Here is a 14,706-nt window from a genome sequence, read left to right on the forward strand (position 1 = left end):
TTGTGTAGACCAATTAAATAAACTCAGGCCCTCTCTAGTTGTAATAAGGATGTAATATTCTGGGATACTTTTGAAGCTACAAACAGAAAAGATGTTTTTAGGGGAAGTGGGGTGGTGTTGGTGGAAAAAAATGGAAATTAGTTGGGCAAATGAAAGAATGCATCATACTTAAATTTTTCCTGAAAGATCTAAACCTTTTAGTTAAGAAACATGAACACATGTGTTAATCATATTTGGTATATTTTAAAACATAAAAGTAGTTAATCATATTTGGTATATTTTAAAACATAAAAGTATGTGATTGGAATATATTATAGTTAAAGAAATGTAACGGTGGAGGGAAAAATAAAATTTTCTTTTGGAGAGAGAAATCCTTTTTTTATTCTTTGGGAAAAAATAAATCTTTTTCCCCAATTGAGTTTTTGGTTTTTCTCGGATTTCCCATCTGTAATTCTGAGGCATCCATTTCAACTACCATTAGTTTTAAGGTAACGTTAATACCATTCATAAAAGAAACCCCCTACCATGTGTGAAATACTACAGATTTATAAAAATGAGTCAGACAGACTCAGCTTTCCAATGGCATTCTATCTAGGAGGAAGCATATCATATACTAACAAAAAGTTTTGTGCATGAGTATGTTTATTTGTAGAGTTGGAGTTGAATACTGGACCAGGTCCCTGGTGTTAAAGGAATTTGGTACCTCTCTTTTCGTTAGTTAGAGGTGACTTCCAGAAATAAGGTGAAGTATTCTTGTCAAACTGAGACTGGGAGGACTTGCCAGAAAGAGGACGGCATAGACTTTCAGATTGTCCAACTTGTTGCACATGTCAATGCCCTACAGCCAAAGAGTTCCAGGAACACACCTCTAGTTAAACAAGTTGTGTTTATTGCTCATATCAGCAAGGGAGAGCAGACTCCATGGGTTTGCTCAAAATTGATTATAGAATTTGGACTTTGGTGATTGGGGGACAGACTAAGGAAGCAAGGATTCACTTTAGATTAGATGCTGTCAGAAAGCGGGCAATTCTATGGTTGGGTATCTGAATAAATCTTATATATAGGAAAGAGAGACCAGAACAAGAATAAAACTAATTGGTAGAGAAGTGGCAGTCACTTACTTTGGCCAAGAGAGGAAGGGTGTCTCATATTTTGTGGGTGGCATTGTGGCCATGTTTTTTTTTTTTTTTTTGTGGCCATGTTTTTATCTGTGCTTACACAAAATTATGAAATGGCCTTTGTCTCATTTTATCAAGGTATTCTGTGAGATTGTTCATGTCCAATAAATAACAGAATAAAGTGTTCTAGCTGGGAGTGCCAGGCCAGCTTTTGAATGTCAGGAGCTGCTCCTTTTAAAAATTTCCCAATTGTTCTCTGCAAGGCCTATGAAACTGGTGATTCTGGCTTGGGATGAAGCAATTCGTTTACTTGTTTAATGAAAACCGTTTGTGGAGTACCTACTTTTGTCTCACCTTAAGCTAGGTACTGGGTTGTTGGACAGCTCTCTATCCTCCCCTGCTCTTTGAAGCATATGTGTAAATGAGTTTTGATGCTGAATTCCAGTTTGGGGGCATCAGCCCTGCTCCTTTCCCTTTCTGAGACACAGAGAACCATCAGGTTTTCACATCTCTCCTCTGTCTTTGGAGCTGCAGACAGTGGGGCTAGGGCAGGGTTACTTTCAGAATAGAGTTTGTTTTCAGGATAAGCATGAAGGACAGATTTGTGCCAACAACCATAGTTGTTAAAGCATTTGTTCATTTATCAAGGTTTTTGTTTGTTTCAGTTATATGAGGGCAGTGTGCATAGCTCTGTTTGGGAGCTGTTTGAAAGATACTGTTCTTGACCTTACCTAATAGAGAGTCTGGTGGAAAGAGTGGTAACTGAAGGCATGAGATTGGGTCCTTGCTCTTCCACTTAATATCTGGTGTCCGTGGATTATTCACCTAACCTTTATGAGCCTGTGTCTTTTCATGCAAATAAATGTGAATAATAACACCTAATTCACAGGATTGTTTTGAGGCTTAAATTGGATAATGGATTTGAAAGTGCTTTGTGAATTCTAGTGTGCTATTCAAGTGTAAGGGATTATTATTGTGATACTAAACCTTAGATGAGAGAGAAGCACAAAGAGCAATAGAACAGAATAGAGGCTGTTAGCAGATTTATCCGTATATGAAAACTTATTGAACAACAGTGGTGGCTTTACAAATTAATATGGGAAAGGATGAACCATTCAGGAGATTGTAGTGGGACAATTGGTAATCTAAATGGCAAAAAGATAAAGTAAGATCTTGCCTTATGCCGTACACAAAAGTCAATTTCAGGTGGGCTAATGAACTAAATGCATAAAGCAAAACTACTAAAAGAAAATATAGGAGACTGTCTTTATGATACTGGAACAGGGAAGAATGTGTTAAACAAGACACAAAAACATAAACCCTAAAAAAAAAGATGACAGATTTAAGACAAGCTTGAGGCAGATATTTGTGGCACATATTACTGAGCTCTTCCTTATATGCCCAAGGAGACAGTATGTTCATTACGGCAAAAAAAAATTGAAAACAACCTCAGTACTTATCAACAGGAGAATGGATAAACTGTGGTATATTTATACAACAGCTAAAATAAATGAAACAGAACCAGCTGTATCTATGGATAAAGTTTAGAAATATATCAAATAAAAAGCAAGGGGCTTCCCTGGTGGCGCAGTGGTTGAGAGTCCGCCTGCCGATGCAGGGGACACGGGTTCGTGCCCCGGTCCGGGAAGATCCCACATGCCGCGGAGCGGCTGGGCCCGTGAGCCATGGCCGCTGAGCCTGCGCGTCCGGAGCCTGTGCTCCGCAAAGGGAGAGGCCACAACAGTGAGAGGCCCGCATACCGCAAACGAAAAAAAAAAAAAAAAGCAAGTTGAAGAATTATATATATTCATATTATACATATGAAACCATTTATGTAACATGTAAAATAAAAGTTTATATTGTAATGAATACCCAACATATTGTACATGAGTAAAGAAATACAGTGGGAATGATAAACTCCAATTCTAGAATAGTGGTTGGGCTTCCCTGGTGGTGCAGTGGTTAAGAATCCGCCTGCCAATGCAGGGGACATGGGCTTAAGTCCTGGGCTGGGAAGATCTCACATGCCGTGGAGTAGCTAAGCCCGTGCACCATAACTACTGAAGCCCGCGCACCTAGAGCCTGTGCTCCGCAACAAGAGAAGCCACCTCAATGAGAAGCCCGTGCACCGCAATGAAGAGTAGCCCTTGCTTGCTGCAATTAGAGCCTGTGCGCAGCAACAAAGACCCAACGCAGCCAAAAATAAATAAATAAATTAGAAAAAAATCATAAAATCTATCATTTTATCTGTATAATCTCACTCTTGTACACATAAATATGAAAATATAAGCAGAAAAATTGGTGGAGGTGTTCTAAACCATCTTCATATTTCAGAATCCACTCTTTTTTTTTAATGTTTATTTTGGCTGTGCCAGGTCTTAGTTGTGGCATGCAGGATCTTCATTGCAGCGTGTGGGATCTTTAGTTGCGGCATGCGGACTTCTTAGTTGTGACATGCATGCGGTATCTAGTTCCCCAGCCAGGGATCAAACCTGGGCCCCCTGCGTTGGGAGCTCAGAGTCTTACCCACTGGACCACCAGTCAAGTCCCAGAATCCAGTCTTCTGAATCACATTTCTACTCAGAGATGTCCCTGTCCATGTTTTTCCATATAGTATCATCCTCTGTGCCATTAAGCGCACTAAATGCAGCATTTCTGAAAGAATTCTCTACTGTTATCTCATTTTTTGTTCAAGCCATCCATACCTATTTATAAGTTTTGATGCTGGCACATTCTTGAGACACAAACCAGGAGTCATACTACTTCCTTAAATGGCTTTTAAGTGGTTTGACTGAAATATTGAGTTGCAGCTGTGTAGTCATGCCATCTGGAATAACAGCCAAGCTCCCATATGCTAGACAGTGACAACCATGTCATGGTTGCTACTTTGCCAAAGCCAGTGTAAGGTGCTGCTGTCAATTTTAATAAGTATCCTGATTTTAGAGATATTAAATGTGAGAAAAATGTACATTTTAGAATTAATGAGATATTAATTTCATTTTGGAGTTGTCAGTTAATAAGTTTTAGTATTTAAAACTCCTGAGGCAGGATGAGATCACCAGGAAGAGAGTATGGATCAGAGATTACCAAATCAATGCCCAAAACATGTCATGGTTAGGAGCCTGGGGCTGTTTGCCTTGGTTTGAATCTTGGTTTTGCCCCTTGCTGATTTTGTAATCTAAACTAGGTGCATAATCTCTGTAAACCTCCGTTTCTTTGTATGTAAAATTGTTGTGTAAACAGTACCTATTTTATAGGGTTTTTGTATGTGTGTGTGATAGTAATGTGGAATACTTTGAAAAATAATTGGCATATAGTGAGTGTTCAGTGAATGTTAGTGAAATGAGCTGGGTGAGGAAAGTGGCTAATTGGAGAGGATAGGGCTCATATTAAGGGGGTAGCTATTGTCATTCAAGAATGCAGATCTGAGGTTGGCATCTAAGTCTTCTAATTTTTGAAGAAGAAGCTGAAAATCCAGATTTTTTTAAAATGAAAAAACCTCATAGTTTTATACTTATTCAACAAATATATAAATGCTTACTGTGTGCTTGGTAGTCTTCTAGACTCTGGGACTTGGGCATGAGCACAGCAGACAAGGTCCCTGCTCTCATGAAGTTTATATACTGAGTGGCGGTGGCAGTGGAGGAAGACTGGCAATAGAAGCAGATAAATTCATCACATAGTTTCAGATAACCATGAATGTTATGAAGAAAGTAAAGCAAGAAAAAAAAATATGAGAAGGAATCACGAGAACTATTTCAGATTGGGTAGTCAGGGAAGGTCTCTTGGAGGAGGTGACATTTGAGCAGAGATCTAAATGTTAAGAAGCCGTGCAAAATTATGGGGACTGAATATTATAGGGAGAGGGAACAGCTACTGCAAAATTCCAAGGTGCAAAGTACTTTGTGGTGAATTAAAATTAATAAATAAAAAATATTCTCTGTAGGCCATATAAAATATTGTGGGTTCAGTTTGGCCCAAGATGCCAATTTATATCAGAAAACTTATAGATATTAAAAACTGATAGAGAGGGACTTCCCTGGCAGTCCAGTGGGTTAGACTCTGTGCTCCCAATGCAGGGGGCCTGGGTTCGATCCCTGGTCAGGGAACTAGATACTGCATGCATGCCGCAGCTAAGAAGTCTGCATGCTGCAACAAAGAGTCCACATGCCACAATGAAGATCCTGCATGCTGCAACTAAGACCCAGTGCAGCCTAAATAAAAACAAAAAAAACCCCCAAAACTGATAGAGATGAGAAGCAGCCCAGGACTGCGTCCTGAGACACTTAAACATTTAGAAGTTGAGCCGAGCAGAAAGCACCAGCAGAGGAGATTGAGAAGGAGTAGCCTATGAGGCATTAAATCCAATGCAGTGTCCTGTAGTGTCCTCGAAGCCAGGAAAGAGGGATATTTCAGTGGGGTGTGGTCCGCTCTGTCCAGTGCTGCTTAGAGGTTGAATAAGACGAGATTGTGTGTCTATTGGATTTGGCAATGTGGAGGTTATTGATGATCTTGGTAATAATAGTTTCAGTGGAGTGGTGTGGATGGAGGCTAGATCAGAGTAGATTTCAGAGTATTTGTGGTAGGGAAGAACAGATGATTGTAGATAACTTTTTTTTTTTTTGCGGTACCCAGGCCTCTCACTGCTGTGGCCTCTCCCGTTGCGGAGCACAGGCTCCGGATGCTCAGGCTCAGCAGTCATGGCTCATGGGCCCAGCCGCTCTGCAGCATGTGGGATCTTCCTGGACTGGGGCACGCACCCGTGTCCCCTGCATCGGCAGGTGGACTCTCAACCACTGTGCCACCACCCAATTATAGATAACTTTTAAAGAAGTTTTTCTTGGTGGAGGGAAGGGATGAGCAAAGAAATCAGTGGTCTTGGAGTTCAGAGAATAGATCACTGTGGCCAAGGATGTGGACCTTGAGCTGTGTTTTTAAGTATAAGTAGAATTTGGATCCAAAAAGGGGATTAAAGAGAATGTGTACTGTCATATACACCCAAAAAGAATGAGTGAAAAAAAAAAAAAGGAGGAGGAGTGAGATCTCTATGAACTGGTAAGGATTGATTTAGGTGAAAAAAGCAAGGTGCCTAAGAATGTATATTCTGTGCTATCTTTTGTGTAGAAAGAAGGGGAAATAAGAATGTCTGAATATATTTATTTATTTTCCCAAACATATACACACACAGAGGAAAGATAAACCAGGTGCCCCTGAAGTGGTTACGTACGGGTGGTGAGTGGGAATGTGGTGGAGGGGGATGGGTTTGGAAATAGGACTTCTGAAGATACCTGTCTGTAAAGTTTGACTTTTGAATGATGTAAATGGTTTACATATTAAAAACTAAAATTCAATAAAAAAAGGATAAAATGAAAAATCTTGAAATTAAATACAATCAAAAGGACCTAACTATATATCAAATTGATAACATAACCATACAGATAAATAACTTAGTACAGGTAACATTTGAACACAGTACTCTGGTTCTTTAGTAGATATACTCTAAGGACAAAAAGAACTGCAAATAAATATTGTACTTTATAGGTTTTTTGTTAGTAAAAATATTGATGTAATTCTGAAAACTTTAGGATCAAAGAAGTAAGTGTGTTAATGTTATTAGGAACCAAGATATTCACCATAAGGAAATACAAATATTAAATAACAGAAGATAAGGAGAAGCCCTATAATGTAAATTTTTTTTTTTTTTTTTGGCTGCACCATGCGGCATGTGGGATCTTAGTTCTCCGACCAGGGATCGAACCTGCGTCCCTGGTGTTGGAAGCACGGAGTCTTAACCGCTGGACCGCCAGGGAAGTCCCATAATTTTGAATTGGGCATTTTGTTATGACAACATGATTTTTTAAAGTCCTAGCTAGACACTGAAGATGAGCACTGAGTATACCTCAATGTCCCCAGATCATGGCTTCTAAATTACCATTCCGCAGTAGAGGAACTATGAGGCCCCTTGAAGAAACGGCCAATTATTCCAGGTCTGTGCCAGAGAAAGTACAACATCCTCAAAGGCTACAAGGTCATATCAGAATAATACAGGAGCTGGTTTGAAGGAATTTCAAATTTGTGACAATTTGTGACCAAATTTGTAACAATTTGAACACCAAAAAGAATAAGAATAATATTGGATTTTGGCAGAGTGGATTAAAAAGGAAATCCACAAGTCCATAATGATAGTCAAAAAGAAATAAAGAAGACCAGTTTGGGGGCTGAGAGAGGGGGGCAGGAGGTGGTTGTGGTTATAAAAGGGCACCATAAGGGATCTGGAACTGTTCAGTATCTTGATTGTGATGTTGAGTAGGTGAATGTATACATGTAATAAAATTGTATAGAATTTACACACACAGACACACACAAATGAATACAAGTCAAACTGGGAAAATTCAAACAAGATAGGTTGACTGTATCAATGTCAATATCCTGATTGTGATATTATACTATAGTTTTGTAAAATGTTACCATTGCGGGAAAGTGGGCAAAGAGGACAAGGAATCTCCTGGTATTATTTCTTTCTTTCTTTCTTTTTTTTCACTGAAATGTATTCCTTAACTATTACCACCTTTGGAGAAGCTGGACCTGACATGCCCGGTGTGCTGCTGGGTAGGAGTTAGCATCTGAAATCTGGCTCATAGAATGTTTAATGAAATCCAGGCCCTGTGCTGTGGCTCGATGCTTAAACCTTGGTTTCACACATCTGTGTCTGAGGAGAATAAACTGGGCCCCCCAAACTCCTTTTTTCCTTCCAAGTGATTTAAGATATGGGGAACACAGAGTGGGGCAAGAAGTGACCTAGGTAGGAAGTGTACCACCAAGACTTGCCAGAACTCTAGCTTTCATGATAATATTCATACCAAAGCCCTGTTTCCCTTATAGAGGAACCATGCCCCTGAAAGTGTAGCCTGTTTTGATGAGGTTCCGTAATTCCATCTTCCTGGCACAGAGAAGATCATCTAGATTGTTAGCCCCTTTGGGTAAGCTTCTCAGCCTGAAGTCTGTACTGTCACCTGGGAAGTTCTTAACCTAAAGCTTGGCTCAAATGCTCCCCCAACCCAGCCTTCATGCTCCCCCTTTTCCTAATGCTGTTGGCTATGAATAGAGCATCTAGGCTCCCACTGCCTTTTAGTATAAACCCCCGCCTTCACCTTCTGTCTGTCTTGTTGGTTTCCTTTGATGCATGATGGAACACAGCCAGTGGAGCCTACCAGAGAAAAATAAATGAACTAGCTATGGCACTGGAAACAGGCTGCTTCTTGCTTATAATTTTGAGCTGGGAGTTAGGAGATAAACTGTTTCTCATCCACTGAAAAAAGAGTTCAGTTGTTTCACTTTAAATAATGCTGCTAAAAGGCATGTAGCGACTTCTGGGAATAAATGAACAATTTGGAGAATTTCCATCTCTTCTGGTCTTAGTTTGGATAGGGGCTAAGAGTGTGGAGCCTGAGGCTGAGGCACTGCATGTTTCATTTTCATCCAACCTCCTGTAATCCGCAGCCCTTGCCTTCACCTGTAGGAATTAATTTATTTTTCATGTTGCAGCATGGGTCTCACTCCTTGGTGAGGCTCTCCCCAGCCATTCTATTCCCATTGTGCTCTCTTCTTAATGACTGTAACACTTAACTGCTTTTTACTACTCTTTTGGTCTTGAGCATATGTTACTTGATACTATATCGTTTCTTCTCACAGTAAATGACTCATCTGTTCTACTAGATTCTCTGCCTCCGCATCTGAGGGACTGAGTCTTAGAGATCTGTGTATTCCTCCGTAGCACCTCACACGGCACCATGTACCATTTACCATGAGCAGAATGGACTGACTCAGTATCTGATTGTTCTGCACAGCAAGGCAGTTTAGGGTCCTTCTTGCAGGAGCCTGCAATCTCAGATGGGTACAGAGAGACATAGAGAAACCCTGCACAGAGATGTGGATAAATGACCAAATATATTCTCTGGGGGAAGCACAGGGCAGGAGGTCGAGTGCCCAAGGAGGCAGATGGATGGAGGGAAGTAAGCCCCTGGTTTTAATTCCATTTTTCTCATTAAAATGCCCTTCTTGCATCCTTGGTCTCTTTCTACAGAATCCTGCCATCAGCATCACTGAAAATGTGCTGCATTTCAAAGGTCAGTATCCGGGCAAATGTTCTCTGTCCTCTACACAGTTAAAGAGACATAGTGATGGTTGCTTTTTATTTTTATCTGTTTATTTTATTCACTTTCTGTTGATGCTCACCACTCTGATACTTGTGGGATAAGCTAGAATGTTTTGAGATGTATGATTAGAAAAGTCAATAATTTGTTTAATACCCTGTTTTCCCCTGGGAGAGGCAGTAGATATAGAGAAAAGGTATCATGGGCTAGAAAATAGATTTATATCTTCTAGCTCTAAATCTGCGACCACCTCGGACAACTTATTCACTTCTCTGGACCTATAAAATGAGGGTATTGGGTTATTATCAGTGTTTCTCAAACTTGAGGATCCATGGACACCTGAACACACGTCCACAGGATCCTCCAGGGCCATAGACCCTAGATTAAGATACGTGTTATGGATTAAATATGGTCACTCTAAGTGATATTTAGCTCCATTGCAGCTGTGAACACAGTTGCAAACACTGAACTCCTGTGGTAGTACTTGATTATAAGGTAGCCATCTAGATGACCCAGAATATGCCTCTTTTTAAAAATATTATAACAAAACCCCCCAAATAGAAAATTTCTTAATGAGACTTTGTGGCTCCCTGATATATGTACAGACCAGTTTAATAAGCACTGCACTCTCGATGACATCTAAAAGCTTTCCAGCTCTTGACAGTCTTTGGTTCTGTGAATCTGCCTCCATCTCCTTCCTCCTCAGTTCACCAGCAAATTTTCTGCTGTGCCTAAGAGGGTAGGTCTGGATTCATTGTTACCCAGTAGGGTAACAGTGATAATAGGGTGGGATTCTCCCTGCTCTCTCTCTGTTCTGGTTCCTTGGAATGTCATTAGTACGTGACTGCGATTATGGGAGATTGAAGAGTTTCTGCTTTACATGAGACTCCATCTACCTTAATATATTTGCCTGAAAGCGTAACCTGGCTTTTGAATCTCCTTTTCCAGGTGAGAACAATGGTGGTAGCAGCTCAGATTTTGAGGGGGAATAAAAGGATAAAAGGAATAAAAGGATAAAAGTGTATCTTGCCACACGTGAAGCTTATAGACTGTCCTACCTTAAGGAATTTATGGTCTTAGAGAACGATAGCCACCTGTAGCACGTATTAGGCAAGTCATACCACATATGGCCAGATGAAGAAAGATAATCGCAGGAGGGAACCAAGTGAGAGAGTTAGAGGACAGGGATGTCCCGCCGTCACTGGCTCCTAGGCACAGCACCTGCTTGCTTTGGGGAAAGGAGCCATGTCAAGGCACAGGGATGGCATGATGGTCACCCTGAGGACTTTCCTCCGACTTCCCGTTTGTCCTCTCAGGAATGAGCTGAGAAAATGTTATTTTTCTTTTTTGTTCCATTTGGGATGTGCTAAAGGAACAGTCAGCTGCTCCATCATCTACCCCTGGTTGGAAGGTGTTAAATTTACAGCTTTCTTTGAGACAGTCCAGCATTTCTATGTATCCTGTGGCTTTCCTTAACCACAGTTAAGATAATACACCTACTTGATTTTTCTCTGCTGTGGATTCAGAGCCAAAGTAAATGTGAAAGTTAAATTTATATCTATGTGTTACCTTTGGCTTTGCTTTCTGTGTTCTTTTTCCTGCCTGTTATTTGTACTGGGCATCACTGAGGCCGCATTCGAAGATTAAGTAAATACTCTGGAACTGCTCACCAGAAAGACATAAGGAGATAAACTTTTGTCCAGGATTTAGCTTATCTAGCTGTTGAGTAGCTCTGCTCACAAGCCCCCACCCATTTGCAGGACCCATTAATATTTGCATACCCCTGAAAGAACTGCACTAAGCTAACATTCGCATGGCCTCGCTCTGCACAAGTTCACAATAACCCACGTTTCTTTCTTTATAGCTCAGGGGCATGGTGCCAAAGGAGACAATGTTTATGAATTTCACCTGGAGTTCTTAGACCTTGTGAAGCCAGAGGTATGTTCTTTCCTTCCTCACTTCCCTGTCCATTTTAAGAAATAAATACTCGTAGTTTTGTGAAATGGGGAGCAAAGACTGTGGGGAAGAAGAAGATAAACCAAAGTAGAATATACTTTTGTTTGGAATAGAGCCCAGGTTTTAGCTTCAGAGGAAGAGGAAAGTTGGAGAACCTGAGTCGGATCTGGGCTCTGCCATTTATTAGTGGCGTGAATAATTCTCCTCACTTCTTTGAGTTTCAGTTTCCTCATGTGTTACGTGAAGGATTGGGTTAAGTGATCTCTATGGTTCTTTCCAGCTCTGAGATTCTTAATAGTCAGCAGTGGTTTAAGGGGTAGAGAATCTGTCTGGGGCTTGCTTTGGAGGCAAAGGGAGAGGCCATATAGAAGAATAATGAGCTGGAACAGCCCCTAAGAATTTGAGTTTAGTTGAGAAGACTCTAGTGAAAGACTCCCTGTGAAAAAGTTGTAACTGATACAGTACAGTTCTGGCCTTGAGGCAGGCCTTTCTAAAACAATGCCAGGAACCATTGACCATTTGAATTGAGTCATCTTCATGGGAGGAAAATTTGGAAGGTAATGGTGCACTTGAGAAGGTGATTGGATGTAGTGCCTTGCGTGATGTAGATCTGGTAGGACGTTCATGCCAGTTTCTGCTAGGATAACCAAGAACTATCTGCCTTTCTTATCTTGCTTTCCTCCTGTGTCATTCATGGGGGGAACCAGAGAAAGACTTGGCTGTTTTTACTGGTTCTTCCTTGTACCAGCCTTGGTCTAGTTGTTGTTTTTGCTTCAGGACTTTTAGGAACAAAGAAGGAAGGGCAGTAAGTATACGGTGCAGCTTCTCTGTGTGGCCACAGTGGTTCGTACAGTTACAGGGGAAGGAGCGGGGGATGTGGGAGGGCATTCTCACGTTCTTGCTTTCTCTCCTAGCTGGTTTACAAACTGACCCAGAGGCAGGTGAACATCACGGTACAGAAGAAGGTGAGCCAGTGGTGGGAGAGACTCACCAAGCAGGAGAAGCGCCCACTGTTTTTGGCCCCTGACTTTGATCGTTGGCTGGACGAGTCTGATGCTGAAATGGAGCTCAGAGCCAAGGTCAGTAAGGACCTTAGGATCTAGACAGAAGTCATGAGGAACCCAAGTTATTTGGGCCACCTCAGATATCTATCAGAATCTGATAGACTAAGGACAAAGTTATAAATTCCCTGAAAGACCTGGAGATGTGGTTTTATAGAAGTACTGGTCATGTATTTTGTAGACTGTCCCTCAATTGGGATTTGTTTGACGTTTTTCTCATGATTAGCCTAGGGCGATGGGTTTTGGGGAGGAAGCCCACAGAGGTAAAGTGCCATTCTTATCATGTCATATCAAGAATATGTACTATCAATATGACCTATCATTGTTGATATTAATCTTGATCATCTGGCTGAGGTAATATTTGGCAGGTTTCTCCACTGTAGGGTTTCTCTACTATAATGTTACTCCTCTCCTTCCTTTACTGTTCTCCTTGGAAGGAAGTCACTATGCATAGTCCACGCTTAAGGAGTCAGGAGTTATACTTCCCATTCTTAGGGTGGAGTGTCTGTATACTTTATTTGGAATTCTTCTGCATGGGAGATTTTTCTGTTCTCTCTCATTTATTTCTTCAGTCATTTATATCAGTATGGACTCATGAATATTTGTTTTATAGTTTGGGTTATAATCCAATACTATGTTATTTATTTTTTTGCTCAAATTGTTCTAGCTTTGGCCACTGGAAGCTCTTGCAGTTGGCTCTTGTGTCCCTTTGACACAGCTCCATCATCATGGGCCTTTTTTTTTTTTTTTTTCCTAAAGAAATGAATCCTTAATTTCTGGCACTATAAGCTGCGCCAGGTTTATCTCGTATATTCCCTGCTCTGTTCTTTTTTATTGGAGAATGGTAGTGGAAACCAAGATCTGGGTGCTAGGTGCGCTCATTGCCTCTGGGGTGTCATTGCTTTTAGGCCCTCTCAGCTGATAGAACAAGGAAATCTATGTGTGTATACTAGCCCATGCATATACACTTACCTATAAATATGTCCATATATATCTATCTATATCTATATTAACCTAGTATAAGTTCACACTGATGTTGGAGACGTAATTTTAGCTTCTGGAAAATTATATTATAGAGGTCTTAAAATAGCAATCTATTTCCCACCTTAAATTTCTATTTTGTTTCTCCAGCCATAACAAATTTTCTGGATGTCTTTCCAGCTCCAGGATTTTAAGGCTGCCCACTTTGTAGTTTGGAAGCCAGCTGATTGGTTTAATTCTGTGAGCATTGGATGGGCATTCTGTGATACCAGTGCTACCCAGTCAGGAGTCAGGCTTTTTGGCACCATGAGTTAGGACATTTTCCCCAAGGACGCAAGGAGGTGGCTTTGAGGGAGCCAGATCACTTATCCAGCATGTGGACTTCTGCAAGCATCTGGGAATTCTAACTTGTGTTCTCTTTTTTTTAATTTATTTTTTATTGAAGTATAGTTGAAATACAATGTTGTGTTAATTACTGCTATATAGTAAAGTGACTCAGTTATATATATTCTTTTTCATATTCCTTTCCATTATGGTTTATCACAGGATATTGAATGTAGTTCCCTGTGCTATACTGTAGTCTAACTTGTGTTCTTGGAATACTTCTGTCTGAATTCTAGGAAGAAGAACGCCTAAATAAACTCAGAATTGAAAGCCAAGGCTCCCCTGAAAGTAAGTTGCCCCTGCTGTTGTGGTAGTTACCAGTTAACTTGTGACAGAGATGGGGGTATAGATGAGTGTGATGTGACAGGAGTGCTCGCATTGTGTAGGGGAGTTTATGAGAAATCCTTAATGTCCAGTGCTTAAGCTGTGCGCACCCCCATCAAAAGTCTTACTTTTAAGGTTTTCCTTCTGTTGGGGGCCTAACATCATCTGAGTACACCAAGGTTAGTAAAGCAGAATGGAAGAAACTCAGTCTCCTGGACTGGCCTAATAGGTGGGTGCTAGGTGGCAGCAATTCCTGCAGAGGTGTGGAGATTATTGCATAGGTCCATGATTGCACTTCTTCCAGCCTGGTGTTTTTGTCCCAAGTGAGATCATAATGGCTGTGGTTGTCAACCTTAAAGATGGAAAGTATTCTGTATAGTCCTGCTGTTCATTAACCTTTTAAAAATCCAGTTCTATTTCTGTTTCTGCCCAAGCAAGCAGCTCTGTAAGTGTATTATCGTCTGGGTATTGTAGATTAAATTCAGCAGCTATCTTACATTTGTGGCGTATGGAAAGCATTGCACTAGGCCCTTGAGATGTGGAGACAGTGACTCCATCAGAGCACCTGTGCTCAAACAGCTTCTGTTCTAGTAGGAGGACCATGCAGATCTATACAAAACTAATGCTGAAAAGTAGAATAAAATAAGGGTTCCCGTATGTCCTAAGTTGAACTTTTTCAGTTTTAGTGGCACTTATTTGACATGCCATAAGTAGGAAAGGGGAAAGTTT

The 14,706-nt window shown here is 40.8% G+C and overlaps 1 protein-coding gene across 1 annotated transcript in view; it reads left to right on the forward strand.

Annotated features, from left to right (window-relative positions):
• The window catches only part of HACD3 (3-hydroxyacyl-CoA dehydratase 3), a 32,740-nt gene that overhangs the window by 1,540 nt on the left and 16,494 nt on the right, over positions 1-14,706 (forward strand). The window contains exons 2-5 of the mRNA XM_065871159.1: positions 9,202-9,244; positions 11,136-11,209; positions 12,142-12,306; positions 13,890-13,941. Coding sequence (XP_065727231.1) covers positions 9,202-9,244; positions 11,136-11,209; positions 12,142-12,306; positions 13,890-13,941 — 334 coding nt within the window. The remainder of the gene's footprint in view (positions 1-9,201; positions 9,245-11,135; positions 11,210-12,141; positions 12,307-13,889; positions 13,942-14,706) is intronic.

This window comes from Phocoena phocoena, chromosome 2, assembly GCF_963924675.1.
Source record: "Phocoena phocoena chromosome 2, mPhoPho1.1, whole genome shotgun sequence".
Lineage (NCBI taxonomy): Eukaryota > Metazoa > Chordata > Mammalia > Artiodactyla > Phocoenidae > Phocoena > Phocoena phocoena.